This window comes from Coenobita brevimanus, chromosome 84 (assembly GCF_032717465.1).
Source record: "Coenobita brevimanus isolate Jiangsu-jjx chromosome 84, ASM3271746v2, whole genome shotgun sequence".
NCBI lineage: Eukaryota > Metazoa > Arthropoda > Malacostraca > Decapoda > Coenobitidae > Coenobita > Coenobita brevimanus.
In genome coordinates, this window is record NC_137037.1 from 44,194,448 (window position 1) to 44,216,047 (window position 21,600).

At 41.9% G+C, this 21,600-nt stretch overlaps 1 protein-coding gene across 1 annotated transcript in view; it reads left to right on the forward strand.

The window, feature by feature from the left end:
- The first annotated feature begins 939 nt into the window (after window positions 1–939).
- LOC145410152 (uncharacterized) overlaps window positions 940–21,600 on the forward strand; it is a 36,566-nt gene continuing 15,905 nt past the window's right edge. The window contains exons 1-8 of the mRNA XM_080280350.1: window positions 940–973; window positions 6,597–6,697; window positions 9,265–9,267; window positions 11,670–11,790; window positions 13,169–13,288; window positions 14,678–15,869; window positions 16,268–16,533; window positions 19,718–19,769. Coding sequence (XP_080136476.1) covers window positions 940–973; window positions 6,597–6,697; window positions 9,265–9,267; window positions 11,670–11,790; window positions 13,169–13,288; window positions 14,678–15,869; window positions 16,268–16,533; window positions 19,718–19,769 — 1,889 coding nt within the window. The remainder of the gene's footprint in view (window positions 974–6,596; window positions 6,698–9,264; window positions 9,268–11,669; window positions 11,791–13,168; window positions 13,289–14,677; window positions 15,870–16,267; window positions 16,534–19,717; window positions 19,770–21,600) is intronic.

The window sequence follows — 21,600 nt, forward strand, 5'->3', positions numbered from 1 at the left end:
GTTACATAAACCCTGTCAATATCACCATACTCTGCATTCATAGCATACAAAAGGATGTTAACTAAACGTATCCAAAAATAAATCGCTAAGGAAGTGGTGTTAGGGAGCATCCTTAACCGACGAGAATACTAGCCCAAGAGTTGTCCCGACCATGAGATTGACATTGGTAGTCTCCTGGTATTAAGACTCTCAGGCTCCTCTACTTACTTTCACGTCAATAAACTCGTCTGGCGATACCTGTAATAAGAATCTAGAACTGTTCCGAATGTGAGAGGGTCAGTAGCAAATTACACGTGTGGGATGCTAAAATAAATGGTAAATTAGAGAGGTTGTGAAGGCATCCCTCTTCAGCATTAGACCCTGGGGTGAAGCTAGGTGGTGTCACCCTAGTGACGGAGTATACAACCCCAGGTTCAGCTGAACCCAGTGAATTGGGAAAGGGAGGGAGTTGTAAAGTTGAGTATCTGCACCGAAATGTCATCAGTGCCACCCCATGAGGGCGTTCCTCTGATTCACGACGAAGAGCCGGGGGTGGGATGGGCCGGATTCACTTAGCGGCCATTATGCTGCTGAGGATGCAGCAGCAGCAGAGGCACACCGTCCCCAGCACCGTCCCCAGGTTCATCGGACCCATTGCCTGCACCCCTTTCTTCTCTTCCTTCTTCTTCTTATCCTTCTTGATGAAGGTGGACGAAGAGGAGGTGGAGGAGGAGGAAGAGGGTGGTGGTGGGGGGCGGGTAGGACCTGGGTGCTTGGGCTGGGTCTTTTTGTTTCTGCCCTGGGCTGGGGCGTTGTTGTCCCCCTTGGTCCTGGGGAGGGCCCTGTTCCCCTCCTTAGTGTTTTCGATCTCTTTTCTAATTTCGAACATTTTTTTTTCTATGTTGAGCTTTTTCTTTGTTTAGTTTTATTTTTAGTCTTTATTTATGTTTATGGGTCTTCATGGACAGGGCGATGTGGCAGACAAGTAAAGGAGGTTTGGACTACAGACGATAAGGGTTTCATGACCTTATTCTATAGACAAACTTGCAAACTGTATTCACTTAGACAAGGCGAAAAAATTGACAATCTCTTCATTATGATTCCCGAGCTACGTACAACAAAAAATTAACACTAGACTATGGTGCTAGTCATGAAGGAGTGTTATGGAATGTACAGCCTCAGTATTGTCTTCTTCTGTCACTGAGGTATGGATAATAGGCTGTAGAAGGCTTAAAATATTCACCAAGTTAGAGTCAAGAATTATAGGCCGTGATATGCAGCCTATTTCTCGGAGCTTCGACCGCGATTCACTTGACGTATCTTGAAAATAAATAGTGAATCATATCATCATTTTGTGTGGAAGTTACACTACAAAATTCACTATAACAAGAATATAATGAAAACAAAAATCATCAGACTGAAGGACTTAAATTATCTGTTCTTCCTTATCAGTGGTCAAGAGCCAGACACACGGGAACAGGAAACTTGCATCAGTAGTGGGTGTGTTATGACGAGGATGATACGTTTTGTGGTAAATAATAATAATAATAATAATAATATTAATAATGATAATAACAATAAATATAATAAAAATAACAATGACAATAAAAACACGAACACTAGTAATAATAATAATAATAATAATAATAATAATAATAAATAACTCTTAGCTGCCGTGGAAACTGCTAGGTATATTTACTGAAGGTAGTCTCAGCAGTCAAAGAAAATTACATTGTATTGCTAAGGTACAGTACTTAAAATGAGGTTCTGAAGGAAATGTCGGCAGGAGAAATGAAGGGCAACAGTGAGGCAAAGAGCTGCAGAAGTCGGATCAGAATGAACTGTTTAATAGAGGGAGGGAAAGAGGAAAGACTCAGAGGGATGGGAAGAATGATGGGAAGAGTGACGCAATGGAGAAGGAGGAAAATGTAACGAAGAGTGGAGAAGCACGTATAATGGAGTATAAACGAACGTAAAAATTAAATTAGTGGAATAATTCTACTGTATATTTTTATGAATTGTGCAAGGATCAGTAAGGCAGATAACTATTAATGATTTTACTAGATGAGAGAGAAAAATTTTTAAATCTTCAGTTCCCATTGTTATACACACACACACACACACACACACACACACACACACACACACACACACACACACACACACACACACACACACACACACACACACACACACACACACACACACACACACACACACACACACACACACACACACACATCAAAAACACCCAAGATCCCATTTCTGAAGACTCGAAAAAAGAAAAAACTTTGCATTTATTGACCTGAACTTAAACAAATTGACCCAGCTCAGCAGTACGGGTTAACGGAAGCATTCACGTTAACCTGATCGATTTCTCGTTAACCCCGACACCTCTCTGTGGTGTTGTTCTGAAGCTGCGAATTCTAAATCAATATTCAGGATTATTCTCGGTGGTGGAGAGAGTTTGAAGGACATCTTGACTGGGCGTGTTTGCGTATAAGTATGGATTGGCTGACAGGTGAAAGGGAGAGGCTAAGAAGGAAAGAAAGGTCATATTGAATTGCACGAGACAGACAGACAGACAGACAAACAGAGACGGACAGACAGACAGACGGACAGACAGATTGACAGTCTGCCAGAGAGAGAGAGAGACAGGGAGAGAGAGAGACAGAGACAGAGAGAGAGAGAGAGAGAGAAACACTGATACTTCCCATGCACACAGATTCAGGCCGTATTCTCGCTGGAGTGGGAACTTCTTAACTCCTCTCACACAGCGATTTATTTAACTTATTATACTCTGAAAATTACTGATTCAAACTGTAGATATTTATAAAGATATAGATACAGTACGAGAAAATCATGATGTGTAATAAGAAAGATGAATCGCTGAGGAAATGAAGCTACGATATCTCCTAATTCAAGAAGATAACCTTAAGTGTTTACTGTTTGCCACGTCTGAAAGGGTACGAAGAAATTCACACTTCATTAGCACCAGAAATGTCATCCATGAGAAAGGAAAATATGTAAAAAATGCACACACACACACACACACACACACACACACACACACACACACACACACACACACACACACACACACACACACACACACACACACAGAAATCAATATGCCGAGATTTCCTGCTGTTTTGAAACGCCACATCCGTGTGTGAAAATAGAGTAAAAAATTGGTGAAGAAATTAAACATTAAGTAGGCTACATCAGAAAAGCCATACACGAGAAAGAAAACTATATTAACACTCTTGGGCTTATACGACTCACTCTTGAATTATTGAAAAAAAAAAAACTCTGGTGATTGCTGGAAGAGGGTACTAGAACAATATTAATACTCTTACGATCCTGTGACTCACTCAACTGAATAAAATCGTCTGGCGTTAGCTGAAAAAGAATACTAGAGTTATCCTGACCTTGAGAGGACTAAAAAAAAAAAAGGCAAATTAATATCCCAAGACTTCCCGCTGTTTTGAAATGCCACTTTCGAGTATGGCCCCTCAAAAAATAAATTTGGTGGAGGGTGTGGGAGCGATATAATCAGACTCGAATGCTGAGGAGTCTGGGCGATGGGTTGGGGGAGGGGGGAGGATTAGTGGGGAGCTGAGATGGGGGATAAGGGGATGGTGAGGTTGTGGGGGTGGTTGTAGTGGGGGTAGAGGGGTTGTGAGGGGATTAGGGATGAAGGGATTGGGGAATGGTGGGGGAGAATTGGGTAGGAGGGGTGTTAGTGGGGCATGGGATAGTGGAAGGTGGTAGTGGTGTAGTGGTGGTGATGATAATGGGGGGTAATGGTGGTGCTGGAGTAGGGGAGTGGGAGGGGGTGGTGGCAGTGGGTAGGGGGACAGTGGAGGAGGAGGGTGGTCGGTGGAGAGGGGAAGGAGGGGAGTGGGTTGGTGGAGATAGTGGTGGTGGAGTAAAGAGGTCATTATTTCCGACTTAATGAAGAAAGGTTAATTACCCAAGTCGCTTCTAAAGGCTCATTAGCATAACAAACAAGACGCTGCTGGTGGAGGGGGGAGGGAGGTCAAGGAGGGGGCTGATTTTTTTTTTTTTAGGGGGGGTGGAGGGTGGGGGGTTTGGAGGAGAGGGATGGAGGGTGGGGTGGGTGGGGTGGGATTAGGGTGAGGGAGGGTGTCTATTGGGGAAAATTGAAGAGCACCTTTTTGTTTTTTTTTTACAACTCTTTCAGCCCGATGACACTGCTAGCTGCCACCAAACGATTTTATTTCGCGATTTTGTTCATCTCACAATTCAAGGGGTTGTTTAAGGCTTGAATTACTGTGTGTGAACGTGTGTGTGTGTGTCGGTTCAGTGGTCATGCTGTTGAAAATTCTGCCTCTCAATTTCGCGTTCCCTAATTCTGAATCCTGCCTCACCCCATTTTTAGATAGCAAATAATAATAATAATACAAATAATAATAATAATAATAATGGTGGTGGTGGTGGTGTTGGCGGTGGTGGTGGTGATGATGATGATCATGAGGAGGAGGAGGAGAAGGACGAGGAGGAGGAGAAGGACGAGGAGGAGGAGGAAGAGGAAGAAGAAGAAGAGAATATTGACGAGGTCGTCGATGCCACTCTGTCACAGGCTGCGTTTTTCCTCTTCCGTCTGTCTGTCTGTCTGTCTCTCTCTCTCTCTCTCTCTCTCTCTCTCTCTCTCTCTCTCTCTCTCTCACTCATCATCATCAATCATACCTCGCTTCACCTCACTCACATTTACAGGTAATTGGAGGTGATTTCTGTGTCATTTTATTGATTCACCTCAACTTGCTACTTTTGCTGTGTGTGTGTGTGTGTGTGTGTGTGTGTGTGTGTGTGTGTGTGTGTGTATGTGTGTGTGTGTGTGTGTGTGTGTGTGTGTGTGTGTGTGTGTGTGTGTGTGTGTGTGTGTGTGTGTGTGTGTGTGTGTGTGTGTCTGTCTGTCTGTCTGTCTGTTTCTGTCTGTCTCTGTCTATCTGTGTGTTTGTTTGTGTGTGTGTGTGTGTGTGTGTGTGTGTGTGTGTGTGTGTGTGTGTGTGTGTGTTTCTGTGTGTCTGTCTGTTTTGTGTGTGTGTGTGTGTGTGTGTGTGTGTGTGTGTGTGTGTGTGTTTCTGTGTGTCTGTCTGTTTCTGTCTCTGTCTATCTGTGTGTGTGTGTGTGTGTGTGTGTGTGTGTGTGTGTTTCTGTCTGTCTGTCTGTGTTTCTGTCTCAGTCTGTGTGTGTGTGTGTGTGTGTGTGTGTGTGTGTGTGTGTGTGTGTGTGTGTGTGTGTGTGTGTGTGTACTGCCTCCCTATCGACCTACACGATGAATTATCCAAGTGAAATGTAAGTGTGGTGTTTTTTATTTTTTTTATTTTTTTTTTTTTTCGATATGTGAATTTTTTTAGACGGAGAAGTTGCGTCAGAAAATTATTGGAATGGGTGAAAGTATTAGAGAAGAAAATTGGAAAAGGAATATGTGTCTATCTATATTTCAACCTCTCTATCTAATTATGTCTATTCATCTATGTGTCTATTTACACCAAGTATATCTATCAATCTACCTACCTATCTATCTGTATATGTGTGTATATGTATGAGTAAAACAACCACACCTGACCAGTCCCTTCAGCTTGGGCCGGGAGTTAAGACAGAGAGAAATTGTTACTTATACTCATTTTACCCAAACCTGGCTCAATTTCGTCCATTTGCAGCTTATTCCACGTAAGTCAGTGGGGGAAAAAGACAATACTTCGGTTTTACATCCTTCCCATAGCACTTCTTCGTGACTAGCATCATATTTTCAGATTTTTGTTACAATTGAGCGCTGAAAATGGAGAGATGGCAGTTTTAGGCCAGGTTAGAGTAAAAGTAGTATAGCAGAGAGAAACTATATCGTAGGAACGGTGGTTGAAATACATATTCTGCATTCTACACTATCCTTGTCTGTATAGGATAGTCACATAAACAAAACACCCTGTCCCATATTACCCACTTTGAGGTGTAGGGCCCCGAGAATAGGCCACCATATTTTGATAAATGTAAGGTGGCCATGTAGCTTTCCTTATTTTTATTTACTTATTTGGTAAAGCTGGAAGAGTCGAAGGCTAGACGCATATAATATTAAACGCATAAGGCTATTACTTTGCTTGTAGTGGAGGCATCAGTTTGGAGTATCGTGTATGTTAACTCACCATGACATGAATATCAGAAGCGGCCGGAATTTTATGTTTTTGCTTTTAATCATGTAAACTCTGCCAGGGACGTAGGGTGGTCTCCTGCAGCTTAAATGATCTGGATTAGGGTACTCTAGCCTTGGACTCTCCTGCTCTCCAAAAGGGGTGATAAGTAGCTATTACCTTTTACCGTTGTTCTGTTGATAGCCTGTAGTGATGATGTGGGTAGCATAATTTAAGCGCTTTTGTACTAACCCAGCAGAGATCCCTAAGCCGTTTAAGTTCAGTCGATGGTCAGGTGTAGTTAGATTGGAGGGCCGATTTGACTAGTAATTAAGGAGACTCATTCGTACCTCATAACAAGAGCTCATAGAATTTAATGGAGCCAGGACTTAGTAGCCAAGTTGTGGAGATGTAAAGGTGAAGGCAGAAGTGCTATAGTAACCTGGTGCTCGTGTGCTGCAGATGTGGGCGGTGACGAACTGGTGCGAGTGATGGGGCTGCAGGCGGACGTGTGGGCGGCTGCTAGGGCTGACATCTTCATCCGATCCAACCTCACTGAAAAGGTAATGTACAGTTGAGGTCAAACGTTCTTGTAATAGTTTATATCCAATGAAGTACTTTTTTTATTACATTCTTGCTACTACCAGGCACTTTTATTTAACATATGGGAGACGTCTTAGAGTGAAGGGGTTAATGGAGTCTACATTTTGGTCTTAATTGTGAAGTTTCTCCTGAGAAGAATACACGTGCATGTCTGGTGGCAGCAAGAATGATGTTGGAAAATACGTGACTGGATTGAACGGGTTAACTCCAGTAGCTTTTCATTTTTTCTTGCTATCTCCTGACGATTTTATTCAGCTTGGAGGAGGCTTTTGAAATTCCAGGGATCAGATTTGGCCTTTACTTGGCTCTTTTACTAATAGACGTCCTTCCTAAGTCCAGTAAAATCGTCTAGCAGGAACATGTCAAGAAAAAGTCCCCATGTTGTCCTAACCAATGCTTCATCTCCTTTTCTTGTAATATTCCTCTTCTGACTTATATTCCTAAACTGAGAGAGTCTTTTTTTTTTTCTTTTTTTTTCCCGAAGATATAAAAGTTCGCCTAACATTTCACCTCTTCTACTCCTCACTTACCTCTGATGGCTATAATTCCTAAGCTGAAAGAGGATTATTATGGCTTTCTTCCCATAGATAATTCTCTTTGATATGATACGTCAGGGAGGAAACTGGTGAACAAGCTGTTAGTGTAAGTCTGAAGTAGAGGCAAGAAAATACTAGCGAACTTTATCCCTTTGAGTGTTCATTTAAGCGTTGCTTTATTTGAGTTGGTCTTGAATTTGAGTGCTCCTTTATTTAATTGTTGCTTCGTCTGAATACGTTTTTAAGTGCCTTTGAGTGGCTTTATATTAATGTCTGTTTGTGTGTATTTACATTAATTACAGTTTCTTTATTGGCCTATTTTTGTCGTTTGGATGTCCTGTAGATAAGAGTACGAATGTTTTTTTAAAAGTGTTTGTTTGTGTCTTTATTAATGTGTTTTTGTTTTGAGTTTGAGCGTCTTTATTCGGGTGTCTTTATTTTCGTTCTTTGCGTGTCTTTATTTGAGAGTCCTGTATTTGAGAGCCAGTATTTTAAAGAAGTTGTATTTATGTGACAGTTTATTTGAGAATGTTGATATATTTAAGTAAATGTAAATATATGTATCCATTATTACGTGGCCCCTTTTATTCAGAATGTTTAGTGTGTGTGTGTGTGTGTGTGTGTGTGTGTGTGTGTGTGTGTGTAATTCACCGGGTCGGTCAGGATCACTTGATGGTCGTGATAGTCAGCTTTTACCCTCCCGGAAGGGAGCTGAGAGCTCATATAGTCCAATCTAAGGGCAAGGCTGTGACCTTCACACACGCACACACCCATCCCCTTGCTCAAGGGGGACAGTAACCACCCACTTCGTCAGTGAAACTTTTCGCAACCTGAGCTAGGCGCGAACTCCCGTCCACCAGTTGGCAAGCGGGAACGTTACCACTGCACCAGCGAGCGGTGTGTGTGTGTGTGTGTGTGTGTTTATCGCCAGCACCATCGCCATCAACAGTATCTATCCGTTTTTAGCCAGAAGCCTCAATCATGGAAGAGGCAGCCTTAAACGAATTACCTCCATGTCGGCTTATTATTCGCCATCAATTTGCCCTCCTCCCCCCCCTCCAACTCACACCACCATCATTTTTATATCTCTCCTCTCCATCCTACTCCTTCATGCTTGGTCTTCCCCTCCCCCTCTCCCCTCCACTTTCCAAGTCAGTCTTTCATTCTATCCATTCTCTCATTCTGGCTTTATTTCCTACTAGTATCTGAGTTGGAAGGAGCACTTTGAGGATTTGTTGAATGTAGAGAGTGAGAGCAGTGTGAGTATAAGTGGTTGGGGAATGGCTGGGAGAAGAAGAGATGAGAGGAGGGAGGAAGAGATCAGTAGGTCGGAAGTAGTGGAAGCGATGAAGAAGATTAAGCTGGGAAAGGCCCCAGGAATTGATGGAGTATGTGGTGAAATGCTTAGGTATGGGGGTGAGATTGTTGTGGAGTGGATATGGAAGTTGTGTAGATTGGCTTGGGAAGAGGGAAGGGTTCCAGAGGACTGGAAATCAGGTATAATTGTTCCTCTGTACAAAGGAAAAGGGGAGAGAGAAGTATGTGGTAACCATAGGGGTATTTGCCTTCTTAGTGTGACTGGTAAAATATATGGTAGAATACTCATTGATAGGGTTAGGCATATGACAGAGGAGCTAGTTGGAGAAGAACAAGGGGGATTTAGGAAGGGAAAAGGGTGTGTAGATCAGATATTTGTTCTAAGATGTTTAGTGGAGAAGTATCTAGAGAAGGGAAGGAAAGTATACGCTGCCTTCATGGACTTGGAGAAAGCTTATGACAGAATAGATAGGAAAGGTATGTGGAAGGTATTAAGAATATATGGAGTGGAGGGGAAATTGTTGAGTGCTGTGAAGAGTATGTACGAGGGAGCTAGGGCTATGGTGCGAGTGGATGGTGAGCTGAGTGAGTTCTTTGATCTCAATGTGGGACTGAAACAGGGGTGTGTAATGTCTCCATGGCTGTTTAATATATATATGGATGGGGTCGTAAAGGAGGTACAAGGTAGGGCAGTGGATGTGGGGGTGGCCCTAACGAATGAGGGTGAGATTTGGAAGCTTCCGGTGTTGTTGTTTGCTGATGATACAGTATTGTTGAGTGAAGATGAATGGGAGTTGCAAGGTTTGGTGAATGAATTTGGGACAGTGTGTAGGAGGAGGAAGCTGAAAGTTAATGTAAACAAAAGTAAAGTTATGGTGTTTGAGAGGAATGAAGTCACAGAGTGTGCAGTGAGGTTGGATGGTGAGGATATGGAGAATGTGAGTGCATTCAAGTACTTGGGTAGTGTGATGAGTAAGGATGGAACTTTGGGGGATGAAGTGCGTGAAAGGGTACAGCAGGGAAGGAAGGTTGTAGGCATGCTGAAAGCAGTGATGAGAAATAGGGAAGTGAGTATGGAAGTTAAGAAGTCTCTGCATGATGGTATTGTGATCCCTACCCTGACGTATGGAAGCGAGGCGTGGACCTTGCAAGAGGGGAACAAGTCAAGAGTGAGAGCAGTGGAAATGAGTTACTTGAGAGGAGCATGTGGAGTGACATGGAGGGACAGGTTGACGAATGAAGAAGTGAAGGAACGTTGTGGGGTAGATGTGGATGTGGTTGAAAAGATTAGGAGAAATACACTGAGGTGGTTTGGACATGTGGAGAGGATGGAGAGTGAAAGACTGACTAAGAGGGTGTATGTGGGTGAGGTGGAGGGAGGGAGAGGGAGGGGTAGACCGAGGATGAGGTGGAGGGATGGAGTTGAGAGGTATATGAGGGAGGGGGGGGTGAGTTGGGGGGAGGGGAGTCAAATGGTGGGTGACAGAGTGACTTGGAGGCGTTTTGTCTGCGGCCACCCTTTGCGGGATTAGGGCGTCGGGCTATAGATAGATAGATAGATCTGAGTTGTGTAAGAACCTGAAATAAGAAATGAAAAATACGAGAGAGAGAGAGAGAGAGAGAGAGAGAGAGAGAGAGAGAGAGAGAGAGAGAGAATATACTACTCAGTGTAAGCACAGAACGTAGTATGAGAAACGCTTGGGTATATTTTTCACGATTCATTGTAATTTATATATACTATCTAAAGCCGTAGAAATATTTGTACATTTTTAGCTCTTCATTTAGCTTTTACTTTTTCTGCATAACCCTGACTTATGAATAGAATAAAATAAAAATAAAAATGCGGAAAATAAGAGTGTTATCACAATGAAGGGGTCAACGAGGGATGGATCCAAATTTTGATGTAACCGATTTTAGGCGAATTCGGAAAACTTTGCTGGTTGAAATGAGGCTCGCTTGGGTGTCCGGCCTCCCGTTAAGACCAATTAGAGGGTAATGGCCCACACGACAGGAGGGAGGTTCGATCCTGTGCCAGTCTGCTATATTTCCTTCTATGGTCCGTCCATTTTCCCCTGGCCGAACTGGGCTATGTCTTCAATACTAAGTCGTGATTGCTTGAAATTGGATGAGCCTTAGTTATGAGGTAGGAATGAGTCTCCTTGGTTACTAGTCAAATCAGCCCTCCGGTTTGACTACACCTGCGACCGTCATTTAAGAATAATGTTTTGGATCTTCGTCAGGTTAAAACAAGCTCACTTTAATATTCCGAATCCTGTACTGATTCGACACTAATCTCTCTCTCTCTCTCTCTCTCTCTCTCTCTCTCTCTCTCTCTCTCTCTCTCTCTTACTCTAATGTCTATCTAATCCTGTTTTAAACCCCTCAGATTCTCCTCCAATCCTGTTCCAGTCCCAAAATCCTCTTTACCTCATCTCTGAATCCACTCTCAGTCGTCTCTAATCTTGCCCTAATCCTCTTCTTAGCGTTCCCTAATCATACCTTGTCAAAATCCTTCCCAGTCTCGCCTAAACGTTTATAATCGAGCTCTAACTCCTCTAATCCTTTAATCCAATCCTCTTAATCTTTTTCAGTCCTCTACAATCTCTCCTAATCCTTTTCTAATTCTCCTAAGTCTTTTCCAATCCTTTATAATTTCCTTAATCCCTCTAATTCTTTTCCCGTGGCTCTCAGGCTCCTAATTTCCTTCTAATTCCCCATAGACCCTGCTAATCTTTTTCTAATCTTCCAAACCCCCTTCAAATCCTCTTAATCATATTCTAATCCTCCTAATCATATTCTAATCCCCTAATCATATTCTAAAATTCTCCCTATTCCATTTTAATCTTCCTAATCCTATTCTGATCCTCCTAATCCTTTTCTAATCCTCCTAATCCCTTTCTGATTCTCCTAATCCCATTCTACTCTTAATCCTATTCTGATCTTCCTAAATCTATTCTAACCCTCCTAATCCTTTTCTAATCTTCCTAATTCCATTCAAATCCTCCTTATCCTATTCTAATCCACCTAATTCCGTTTTAACTCTCCTAATCGCATTCTGATCCCTCTAATCCTTTTCCAGGGGCTCTCCAACACCCCTTCCCTGACCATCTGCTACCGCGCTAAAGCCTCCAGCCTGGCTCAGATCGAAACCTTTATCTCACTCGCCGCCTCCGATGAAAATGTGGACGCCCTCGCCATCAGTACGTAGTTTCACAGAGTTTCACTTAGTTTCAGCGAATTTTGAAAAAGCTTCGCCCAATTGAAAATTGGTTTCAGAGAGTTTCAAAAAGGTTTTAAAATTATTTTCAGTTTCAAAAAGTTTCAACTAGTCTCAGAAACCTTCACCTGTTTCAAAGGTTCATTTTCAGAAAGCTTCACTTAGTTTTAAAAAGTTTCATTCATCTTTAAAATGTTTTGGGTAGTTTTAAAAAGTCTGGAGTTTTTCTTAATAAAAAAATGGCATCGACAAATTTAAAGTATCAGCTCTTCACAAAGTTTCCGAGGTTCAAAGTTTCAATTTAAGAGAGAGAGAGAGAGAGAGAGAGAGAGAGAGGGAGGGAGGGAGGGAGAGAGAGAGGGAGTGAGGGAGGGAGGGAGAAGAGAAATGACAATACACCACCCATACTGCTCCCCTTGGCATTAATTGTGAAAAAAAAGTGTTGAGAGTTTATATATTTTATGTATACTTAATTTTATATATACAGTACTTTATTTATATTTGTATTTATATTTTATTTATATTTTTATTCTTATCTCTTTTTTATTTTTATTTATTTATTTTGTATATACGCACCTGACGCTTTTATTCAGCTAGGGAGAGATTTTTCGAACTGGGGGGGTTAGATATAGCCTTCATGAACCACTACATCACTTACAAAAAACTACTAAGATGGATAGAATCGTCCAGCGGTAGCAAGAATAAAAATGCACCACTGGATTTCTATCTATCCATCTGTTGCCAGACGCCTTAGTTCCGTAAGGGGTGGCCACAAATAAATCGCCTCCATGTCGCCCTGTCCCCCGCCATTTACCAGGGGAAAAAATTGAACTCTAGGATTTCTGGTAACATAAAGAAATGTGAAGATGAAAATTTTTAACATACTGAGGTCGCGATATAAGATGTACAACAGTAGTAGTAGTTTTTATTTTATTTATTCACTTATTTATTTATTTATTTTTGCTTCTTCTCGGTTCCTTGTAGATAGACATGTGGAGGAATAAATTTCTTAACATACTGAGGAGGCAATATAAAGCTTACAATAGTAATAATTTTTGTGCACTTTCTCTCCCTTCCTTGGGCATATCTGGTTCAGAATCTACGTATACTAATAAAGAGGGGTGCGGAAGACGAAACTATTTTCTTTTTTTTCTGTTTTTAAGATATCGACCACGCAATATAAAATGTGCAGTGCTGATTTTTTTTTTCTTCCTAGGGCGCATCATGTTCAAAATTGACACGTAAAGAGAGGTGCGGAAGACGAAACTTTTTTTTTTTAATGTATTTTTAAAAAGATTTCGAGCAAGCAATGTAATATGTGCAATGCTGATATTTTTTGTGCTACTTCCCCCCTCTCTCAGTGCGCATCGGGTCCAAAGTCGACGTATATATTCATGACGTCGCTCAGCCAGGCCTCACGGACTTCCACACTGACCTGGTCCTGCATCGATGGGAGCACCAGTGTCACATCTTCTCAGGAGGTGAGGATGGGCGGTACAAGCTTACCATAGTTTATATATTTTAACTTGGTGGAGATTTTAGTCTTTTTGCATCATAATTTCCTTAGCTCAGTAGCAAAATTAGATAATGCCATGGCCCAGCATCCTTTCCATAGCACCTCTTCGTGACCAGCACCATATTCTAGAGTTAATCTCTCGTTAAAGCTCAGAATTAAAGATGACGAGATGGCAGTTTTACGCTATTAAAAATGAAGAGTATAATTCTAAAACTTTGCACCAGTAACCTTCTCATGATCGGAACACAGCTAGTACTCTATTCCAGCTGGCTCGAGACGATTTTACTCAGCTGAGAGTCGATCATAGGAGCCTGATTTTTAATACTGCACTGGTACCATTTGCTAGCATCTGACAATTTTATTCAGCGAAAAGCGAGTACACCAGTCTGAGTCTTAATTACCGTAATGTTTGTTGCCATACTAACTTGATACCAGCAACGCCATACGACAAAAGGTTTCACTGCACACGAATCAGATACAGAAAGTTGATGTAGATAAAGAATTTTATATGTATGTTCTTTCTAATTAAGTCACTTTGTGGTGTTTGTGATATTGAGACCATTCAGTCCACTGCCAGGTTAAGAAGTGGGTGTTTGTTGTTGTGACCCCAGGTTCACCTGGATGTGAACCCGGTGGACTGCAAGTGAAGTTACCCTTCTCCTGCAGTCTGTCATCCTCTTTTCAGAGGACAGGGAGGGAGTTGAGGGACGTTTGTATAGCCGTCAGCGGAACTGTCCTATAATATGGGCTTCATCAAGTGAAGGCGTCCTACCCCAACTCCCTGAAAGGGGCTCAACCCTTATTTAATGAATATCCAAACATACAGTAAGTATATTTTGCTGGATAGAGCCGAGAATTTAGAATGATTGACTGACGAGTGAATGAATGCAGGGACTATTTCACTGGATACTTTTCGCAGTTCTCCTACTTTACTGCCTTCCTTATATCGTTTCTGGATCTCAGGACCGTATTTTCACAGCAGAGACCGCGAAGCTGTGGGTAAAGCCTCAGTCTTTTAAGATAATTTTTGAAGCATGAGAAGATAATAAAATAGGTCTGTCCGTAATATAATGTTGCTGACCATACTTTGTAATGTGGAATGCAGGCGTGTTACATCGACCTGTTGGTGTTCCATAAAGTGACCGGCAAAACTTATTACCTTGATTACACCCTCATACACTCAGCTTTAGTAATGCGAACACAACCCACCACGTCCATTAATGGGGAATAATGACCACCATGATGATAATTATCGTGATTATGCTGCTGCTGCTGCTGCTGCTGCTGATGATGATGATGATGATGATGATATTCCATACTGCAGTAAAAAAAAAAAAAATACTGTCTCATACAGGTGAGTACCGTGCTTTCATCAACGGCGAGGCGAGGGCGCGAGGACTGCTAAGATCTGACGGCCTACTACCTTTAAACAGCACCCTATGTCTGGGCATGGAGCAGGACGCGGTGGGGGGCGGCTTCGACAGGACGCAGATATTCCGAGGACACATGGCCCAGGTCAACATCTGGAACCGCGAACTGAGTGACGAGGAGGTGAAACAAATCGCCGAGTGCAGAACCTATGGGCGCGGTAATGCCTTCTCCTCTGATGTGGATGAGATGGAGGAGGTAGGAACGACTGTGGATATGGTACCGCTCATGGATCTCTGCGAGCCACCCGGGGACTTCTTCATCCTCCCTGCGATGGTTGGTATATACGAGGCGAGGGAGGACTGCTACAGACTGGGGTGTGAACTGTATGCTCCTGAGACGCCTAGGATGAATGAAAGGCTCTACAACACTTCCCTGCAGTTCCTAGACACCTGCACCAACACCTATCACATATGGATCGGTATCACAGACGAGGAGGAGGAAGGAGTGTGGAAGAAAAACTTAGACAAGACGATCCACACCGACATGTCCTTCTCCTCCGGACAGCCTGATGGAGAGACGATACAGAACTGCGTGTACATGTCTGTATTATCTAGCCTGTGGAGTGACGAGGCCTGCGATCTGGGTATCCGAACTTGTGCCTCTTGTACCCAGCGACAACACCCACCACTGCGGTTGAGAGGACTCTGTTTTAGGACGAAAGTGGAGACGTCTTTTGAAATCCTCGGTTACATCAATGACCGACCATACTTCCACGGATTCTACGGGTATATGATCTACATGTCCTACCCTGGGTACTGGGTTCTCTTTGACACGGACTCAAACCAGACACTTGCCACTGTCAGTCTAGCCACCGTTAGCGAATATCCCGTGGGGCGTCGAGCATGGAAGGTGGAAAATCCCCTCTGTGATCGTCCCAGGGGCAGCCAGATAAAACTCAGCCTCTCCCACTGCCTCGACCACCAGTACACGTGTGCAAACGGTGACTGCATCGACAAAGAACAGCGCTGCAACTCCAAGGACGACTGTGCTGACTTTTCGGATGAGAACCACTGCCACCTGGTGCAGCGTCCGGAGAGTTACCGAGCTGAACGCCCTCCAGAGTCCCCGAAGGAGAACGAACCACTTACTCTAGCATCCTCCGTCCGGATCCTCAGGTCCGTATGATAAAAACTCTCATGTTATTAAAACCGGCACGCTAAGGTGTGGACAAGCATCCAGTCTTTGACGATAAATTCTGAAACATGTGAAGATTTAATCATTCCTTATCCTACTACAGTAGCCCCTTGAATCCAGTCGGTGTACTAATTTTATTCTTATTATCTCTATGCAGTTTTATTTAATTTGGGAGCTTTTTGCATCAGAGGGTTTAGGTAATTATAGCCTTCATTAAACTCTTTGTTAATTGAGATCTGTCCCAAGTAGAATTCCGTCGCCTGGTGGTAGCAAGAATAAGATAAAAAATGTCATCGGACTGAATGTGTTGAAACTGACCATCTTAAGTAGGAGCTTGCATGTCTCACCTCTCTCTAAAGTTGAATCATACGGCCATCAGATTCACGGACATCAACGACATCAGGAGAATCGTGAGCATTGAATTCACCTTAGAGATCATCTGGCGAGACACGAGACTCAAGTACCTCAACCTGAAGGAGACTATGGAGTGGAACAGACTGGCGGCGGGGGAGTTGGAGGGGGTGTGGAGGCCCCAGATGGAATTCCCTAACGTGCAGAACGGCCAGGTGCGACTGCTGAGGGAGAGACTGTACCTGGCCAGGGGAGGGGAACCGCTACCTGCCGACTTTAATGACATCGAAATGGGTGAGTATTGAGTTCGGTACATCTTTTTCGCTTTTACGCCTTCAGTCCGGTGATGTAGTGTATATTCTTTGCTACCAGGGAGGGCATTGTACCTGGACAGGGGTTGGGAGACATAAGTGGCATCGAAATGGGCGGGTTGGCATTCAAACCTCCTTCCTTCCGGTTGCTATTATTTATTTATATATTATCATGTTTTATCAGAAAAGCACTGGCCGAATTTATCCAGCTTAAAGACGATGGAGCAAATGTTAATCTTATACTCCACATGTTTATCATTACCTTATATCTAACAAAAAGTACATTGTTAAAAAAAGAAAATGAATATTCTACCTGATATTTCAAGCTTCTGTACAGTTTGAATTTCTAGTAAGCCAGACGTAACCGGACTTAGGCCTTTTCACAGAGAGAATTAAGCTGAATGAACTCATCTAGCGGTTTCGAAAATAAAGTAAAAAAAAAAAAAAAGACAGGTAGGTGTTAAGGAACTAGATATTCTGGTGGTTTCAAAAAATAAAATAAAAGTAAAATAAACATAAAAATACATCTTTGCATTAAGGAACTGGATCTTACCTCTACGGGTTACGTAATCTTGCAGTTAAGGTGAGTGTTGCACCTTTAATTAGCACATCTCAGAATGCCATTGCTACGGCGATTTGGCTTACTTGACTGGCTTCAGAGCGTGACAAGACTTGCGACAGGGAACCAACTTGACTCCATAAATCTCTGGTGATTAGCATGCAGTAAAATCTGGAAGGAAAATAATCATCGTCGTCGTCGTTGTCATCATCATCATCATCATCATCATCATCATCATTATTATTATTTTCATCATCATTATCATCATCGCTGTCACCGTCGTCGTAAATTATCTTCGTCTCAGTGTTCATCATCATCATCATCATTATCATCATCATCATCATCATCAGTTATCGTCGTTGCGAGTCATCTTCGTCCCCGTGTTCATTATCATCATCATCATCATCATCATCGTCATCGTCGTTGAAAATCATCTTCGTCTCCGTATTCATCATCATCATTTTCATCATCATCATCATCACTGTCATTGTCGTAGTTAACCATCTCCATATCCATGTTCATCATCATTATCGTCATCGTCACGACCACCACCACCACCACCATCATCATCATCATCATCATCAGCAGCAGCAGCAGCGGCAGCAGCCTTATTTTATTTTTTTATCCAAGGACGGTGTGCGGTAGGGTCCAGGAACAACGAATGAAAGTGGACGAAGGCGTGATAACTAACAAAGGAAAGATGAAAAGGGAAATCACCCAGAAAAATCATCATCATCGTCATCACCACCAACTCTCTTTTTTTTTTTTTTTTTTTTAACCAAGGATGGTGTGAGGCAGGATCCAGGAACAACGAAAGAAAAATAACGAAAGCGTGAAAATTATCGAAGAAAATATATGTGAAAAAAGAGAAAATCAGTCAGAGCAATTCAGGGCCGTAAAATCATTGGCCTGTAAAATAGTCAACGCGAAAAAAAAATATATATATATATATATATATATATATATATATATATATATATATATATATATATATATTTTATTTATTGACAGTATGAGGTGCCTTTGGGTTTGAAGGCAGTTACTTTACCGTTCTTCCAGCTGACACCAGACGATTTTATTCAGCTGAGAGGGAGCCATACGAGCCTGAGAGTGCTGATACTGTCACCATTAACCCTCTCATGGTGGGGGCAACTCTTTTATTTTAGCAGGCACCCTTTAATTTATTCCAGCTTACGCCAGACGATTTTCTTCAGCCGAGAGTGAGTCATAAGAGCCCGAGAGAGAGTTCAAGATCGATAATCTTGTCGGCTAAGGAAGATCCCCAACACCTCTTCCTTAGCGATTTATTTTTGGATACGGCTGGCTAAAATCGATGCGTTCGTTATTCATGCAGAGTATGGTGACATTAGAATGATTTAAGTAACATGAAGAAGGACAGTAAGGTGTAATAAGCAAAATAAATCGCTTAGGAAGAGGTGTTAGGGAGACAAGAACACGGACACAAGATTCATTACAGGATCTTGCAAGTTTAAATAAGCACAGGTAAAAAGTTACTTCGGTAATTTGGCAGAAAAAAAAAAAGTTACTCAGGTAATTTGGAAACTGTGAGAAGAAATGTTGACTATTAATAAGAGTTTGGAATATTAGTAAATATTTTGAGTACGGTGAATATATATAAAGGTGCTAGTGTGTTCATTCTCCTGCTGTTCTTGTGTTCATTCTCCTTCTGTTCTTGTGTTCATTCTCCTGCTGTTCTTGTGTTCATTCTCCTTCTGTTCTTGTGTTCATTCTCCTTCCCTGTTCTTGTGTTCATTCTCCTACTCTGTTCTTGTGTTCACTCTTCTTCCCTGTTCTTGTGTTCATTCTCGTATATACGTTCATTCTCTATATATGCTTCATCTTCTATTTTACATATTTTCTTCAATTTCATACTCCTGCTCATTCTTCTCCATTCTTTCATTCATTCTGCTACGTCATTCTGTTTTCTCCTTCTCTCTTTGCGTTCATTTTCCATCTTCACGCCTGTGTGGAGAGGTAGTGGTCAAGTGGTTGAAGAAGTGGTCTGCTGTCCGAATAAACGCGAGTTCGAACACAAACTAGGACAAGGGCGGTATTGTACCTCTCTGATGAAACTCCCTAACACTTTTTCCTAAGTGATTTATTTTGTTTATTACGTCTTACTCTCCTATCCAGTGTTACATAAATCATACCAATATAGCCATACTCTGCATAAATAATGTACAAAAGGAAATAAACCAGCCATACCCAAAAGTAAGTCGCTAAGGAAGAGGTGTTAGGGAGCCTCTTTACCAGGCGAGAATACGAGCCAAGGACATATCATAAAAACACTCCCACTTATAGTATCACTGCGACAGTCCTGAATAAGATAGCACGGAAGTATTCAGTATGGACGGTGGGTATGAGTGCCAAAGTCGTGACATGCGAAGACCTAACTTTGGGAGTACGAGTAAAAGTGTTCCATTCATCATGTAATTTTGGCTCTGTAATTTCAGTAACATTATTATATATTAATGTAATTTAAACTTTGTAATTTTTTGTAACGATTTATTCTTTGTGTTATTTCAGCTTTGGAACTTCTTAAGATTATTCCCGACCCCATGTAATTTTTCGATTTTGTATTTTTCAGAGTCGGTTTACTCTGGAGAATCTACCTCACTAGTACGGAAGCAGCATTACAGGTACGATTGTTACAGGTGAATGTATAATAGGTGGAAATATTACAAGTGAGAATATATGTAGAATTCTTACAGGTGAGAATATACACAGAATTCTTATAGGTGAGATTATGATAGTGGTTATTATGGGAAGTGGAATTATTGTCGTTGAGAAGTGAAATTATTTAGGTGGGATATTATGAGGAATGATTATGGGTGGAATTATATCTGGAACACTTATAGGTGGAATTATCGAAGTGAAGAAATATTAGTGGACTATTTATATGCCAGATTATTAAGTCATTTATTCGAAGGAGTTGTTTTATTTTGTTTCAGATCTCCTGGCGATTTTATAATTTTAGACAGAATGATACTTTGAACTATTTAATTTACTGATTAAACTGTACTCTCTCTCTCTCTCTCTCTCTCTCTCTTAAAAAGTGTACGGTGTTCGATTGTGGGTTTTTGTGTTCATAAAACATAGGCACCATGTGTCTTCTTTCATGTACACACACACACACACACACACACACACACACACACACACACACACACACACACACACACACACACACACACACACACACACACACACACACACACACACACACACGTCAATTCTACCTTCTCGTGCTGCATATGTGAGTGGGTTGTCACGGCGAAAAAATCTTCATGCATTTATCTCCATCTAATAAAGATTCCATGCAAGGCATGAAACCCTCCTTATACGCTCTTATCTGATTTCTCTACACATACGAGAGAGAGAGAGAGAGAGAGAAAGAGAGAGAGAGTGGATTCGTTAGTTCGTAGGTATTTTTGTGTACTTGTGTGTGTGTGTGTGTGTGTGTGTGTGTGTGTGTGTGTGTGTGTGTGTGTGTGTGTGTGTGTGTGTGTGTGTGTGTGTGTGTGTGTGTGTGTGTGTGTGTGTGTAATCAAGACAGAAGTTCGCCTACTGTTCCACTGCGTCTGTCTCACACTTTCATTATCCGTCCCTTTTCTCGCTGACGCAGCACATCGAAGAGAATCATCTATGGGCAGAGAAACCTACCACACCTCTCTTAGCTTGGGAATATTGGTCAACAGAGGAAGGCGAGAAGGGGATGAAATATTGAAAGAATTTTTATATCTACGACAGCGACGCATACCAAGCCCGTCTCAGCTTAATATTAGTCAGCAGAGGAAAGTGAGAAGCAGAAGAGGTGAAAAACTGGAATAATTTGGATCTATGGGCAGTGAAACATACCAAGCCTCTCTGTTTAGATATATTTGCCAACAGAGGAAAATTAGAAGTTAGAATTTTTTGTTGCGACTGTACTTATGGTATACTTACACATTTACTCTTTAACTGCTGACACACATTCCAACATTAAACAAAGTACACGTAAATATAGCCTAATATAGCACAACTTAATACCTACCACCTCCTATGAATAACTGTTAGGTTGAATAGAATGCTAGAGCTATACCGACCTTGAGAGGGTTAACAGTGGCAGCTTTAAGCATCTCTGGCTCATATGTTAACTCTCAGGTGAAAGGTGTAGTTTAGTGTTTGTTGGAAGATAATACTTGCGAAGACGTTAATGTCGAAAATGCACGCAGCACTGAACATTTTATATACATAAATAGAAAGCGTTAGGAGAAATACATTGAGGTGGTTTGGCCGTGAAGGGATGGCAGCGAATTGGCGGGGAAAAGTGCGACATGGAGGAGATTTGTTTGTGGCCACCCTTTACGGGATTAAGACGTCTTGCAGTAGATAGAAAGATAGATAGATAGACATTCAAACTATATAGCCACGTACATAAGTCCGTACAGAAGTCCATACATACGTGTACACAGACTGCAAAGTTGACAC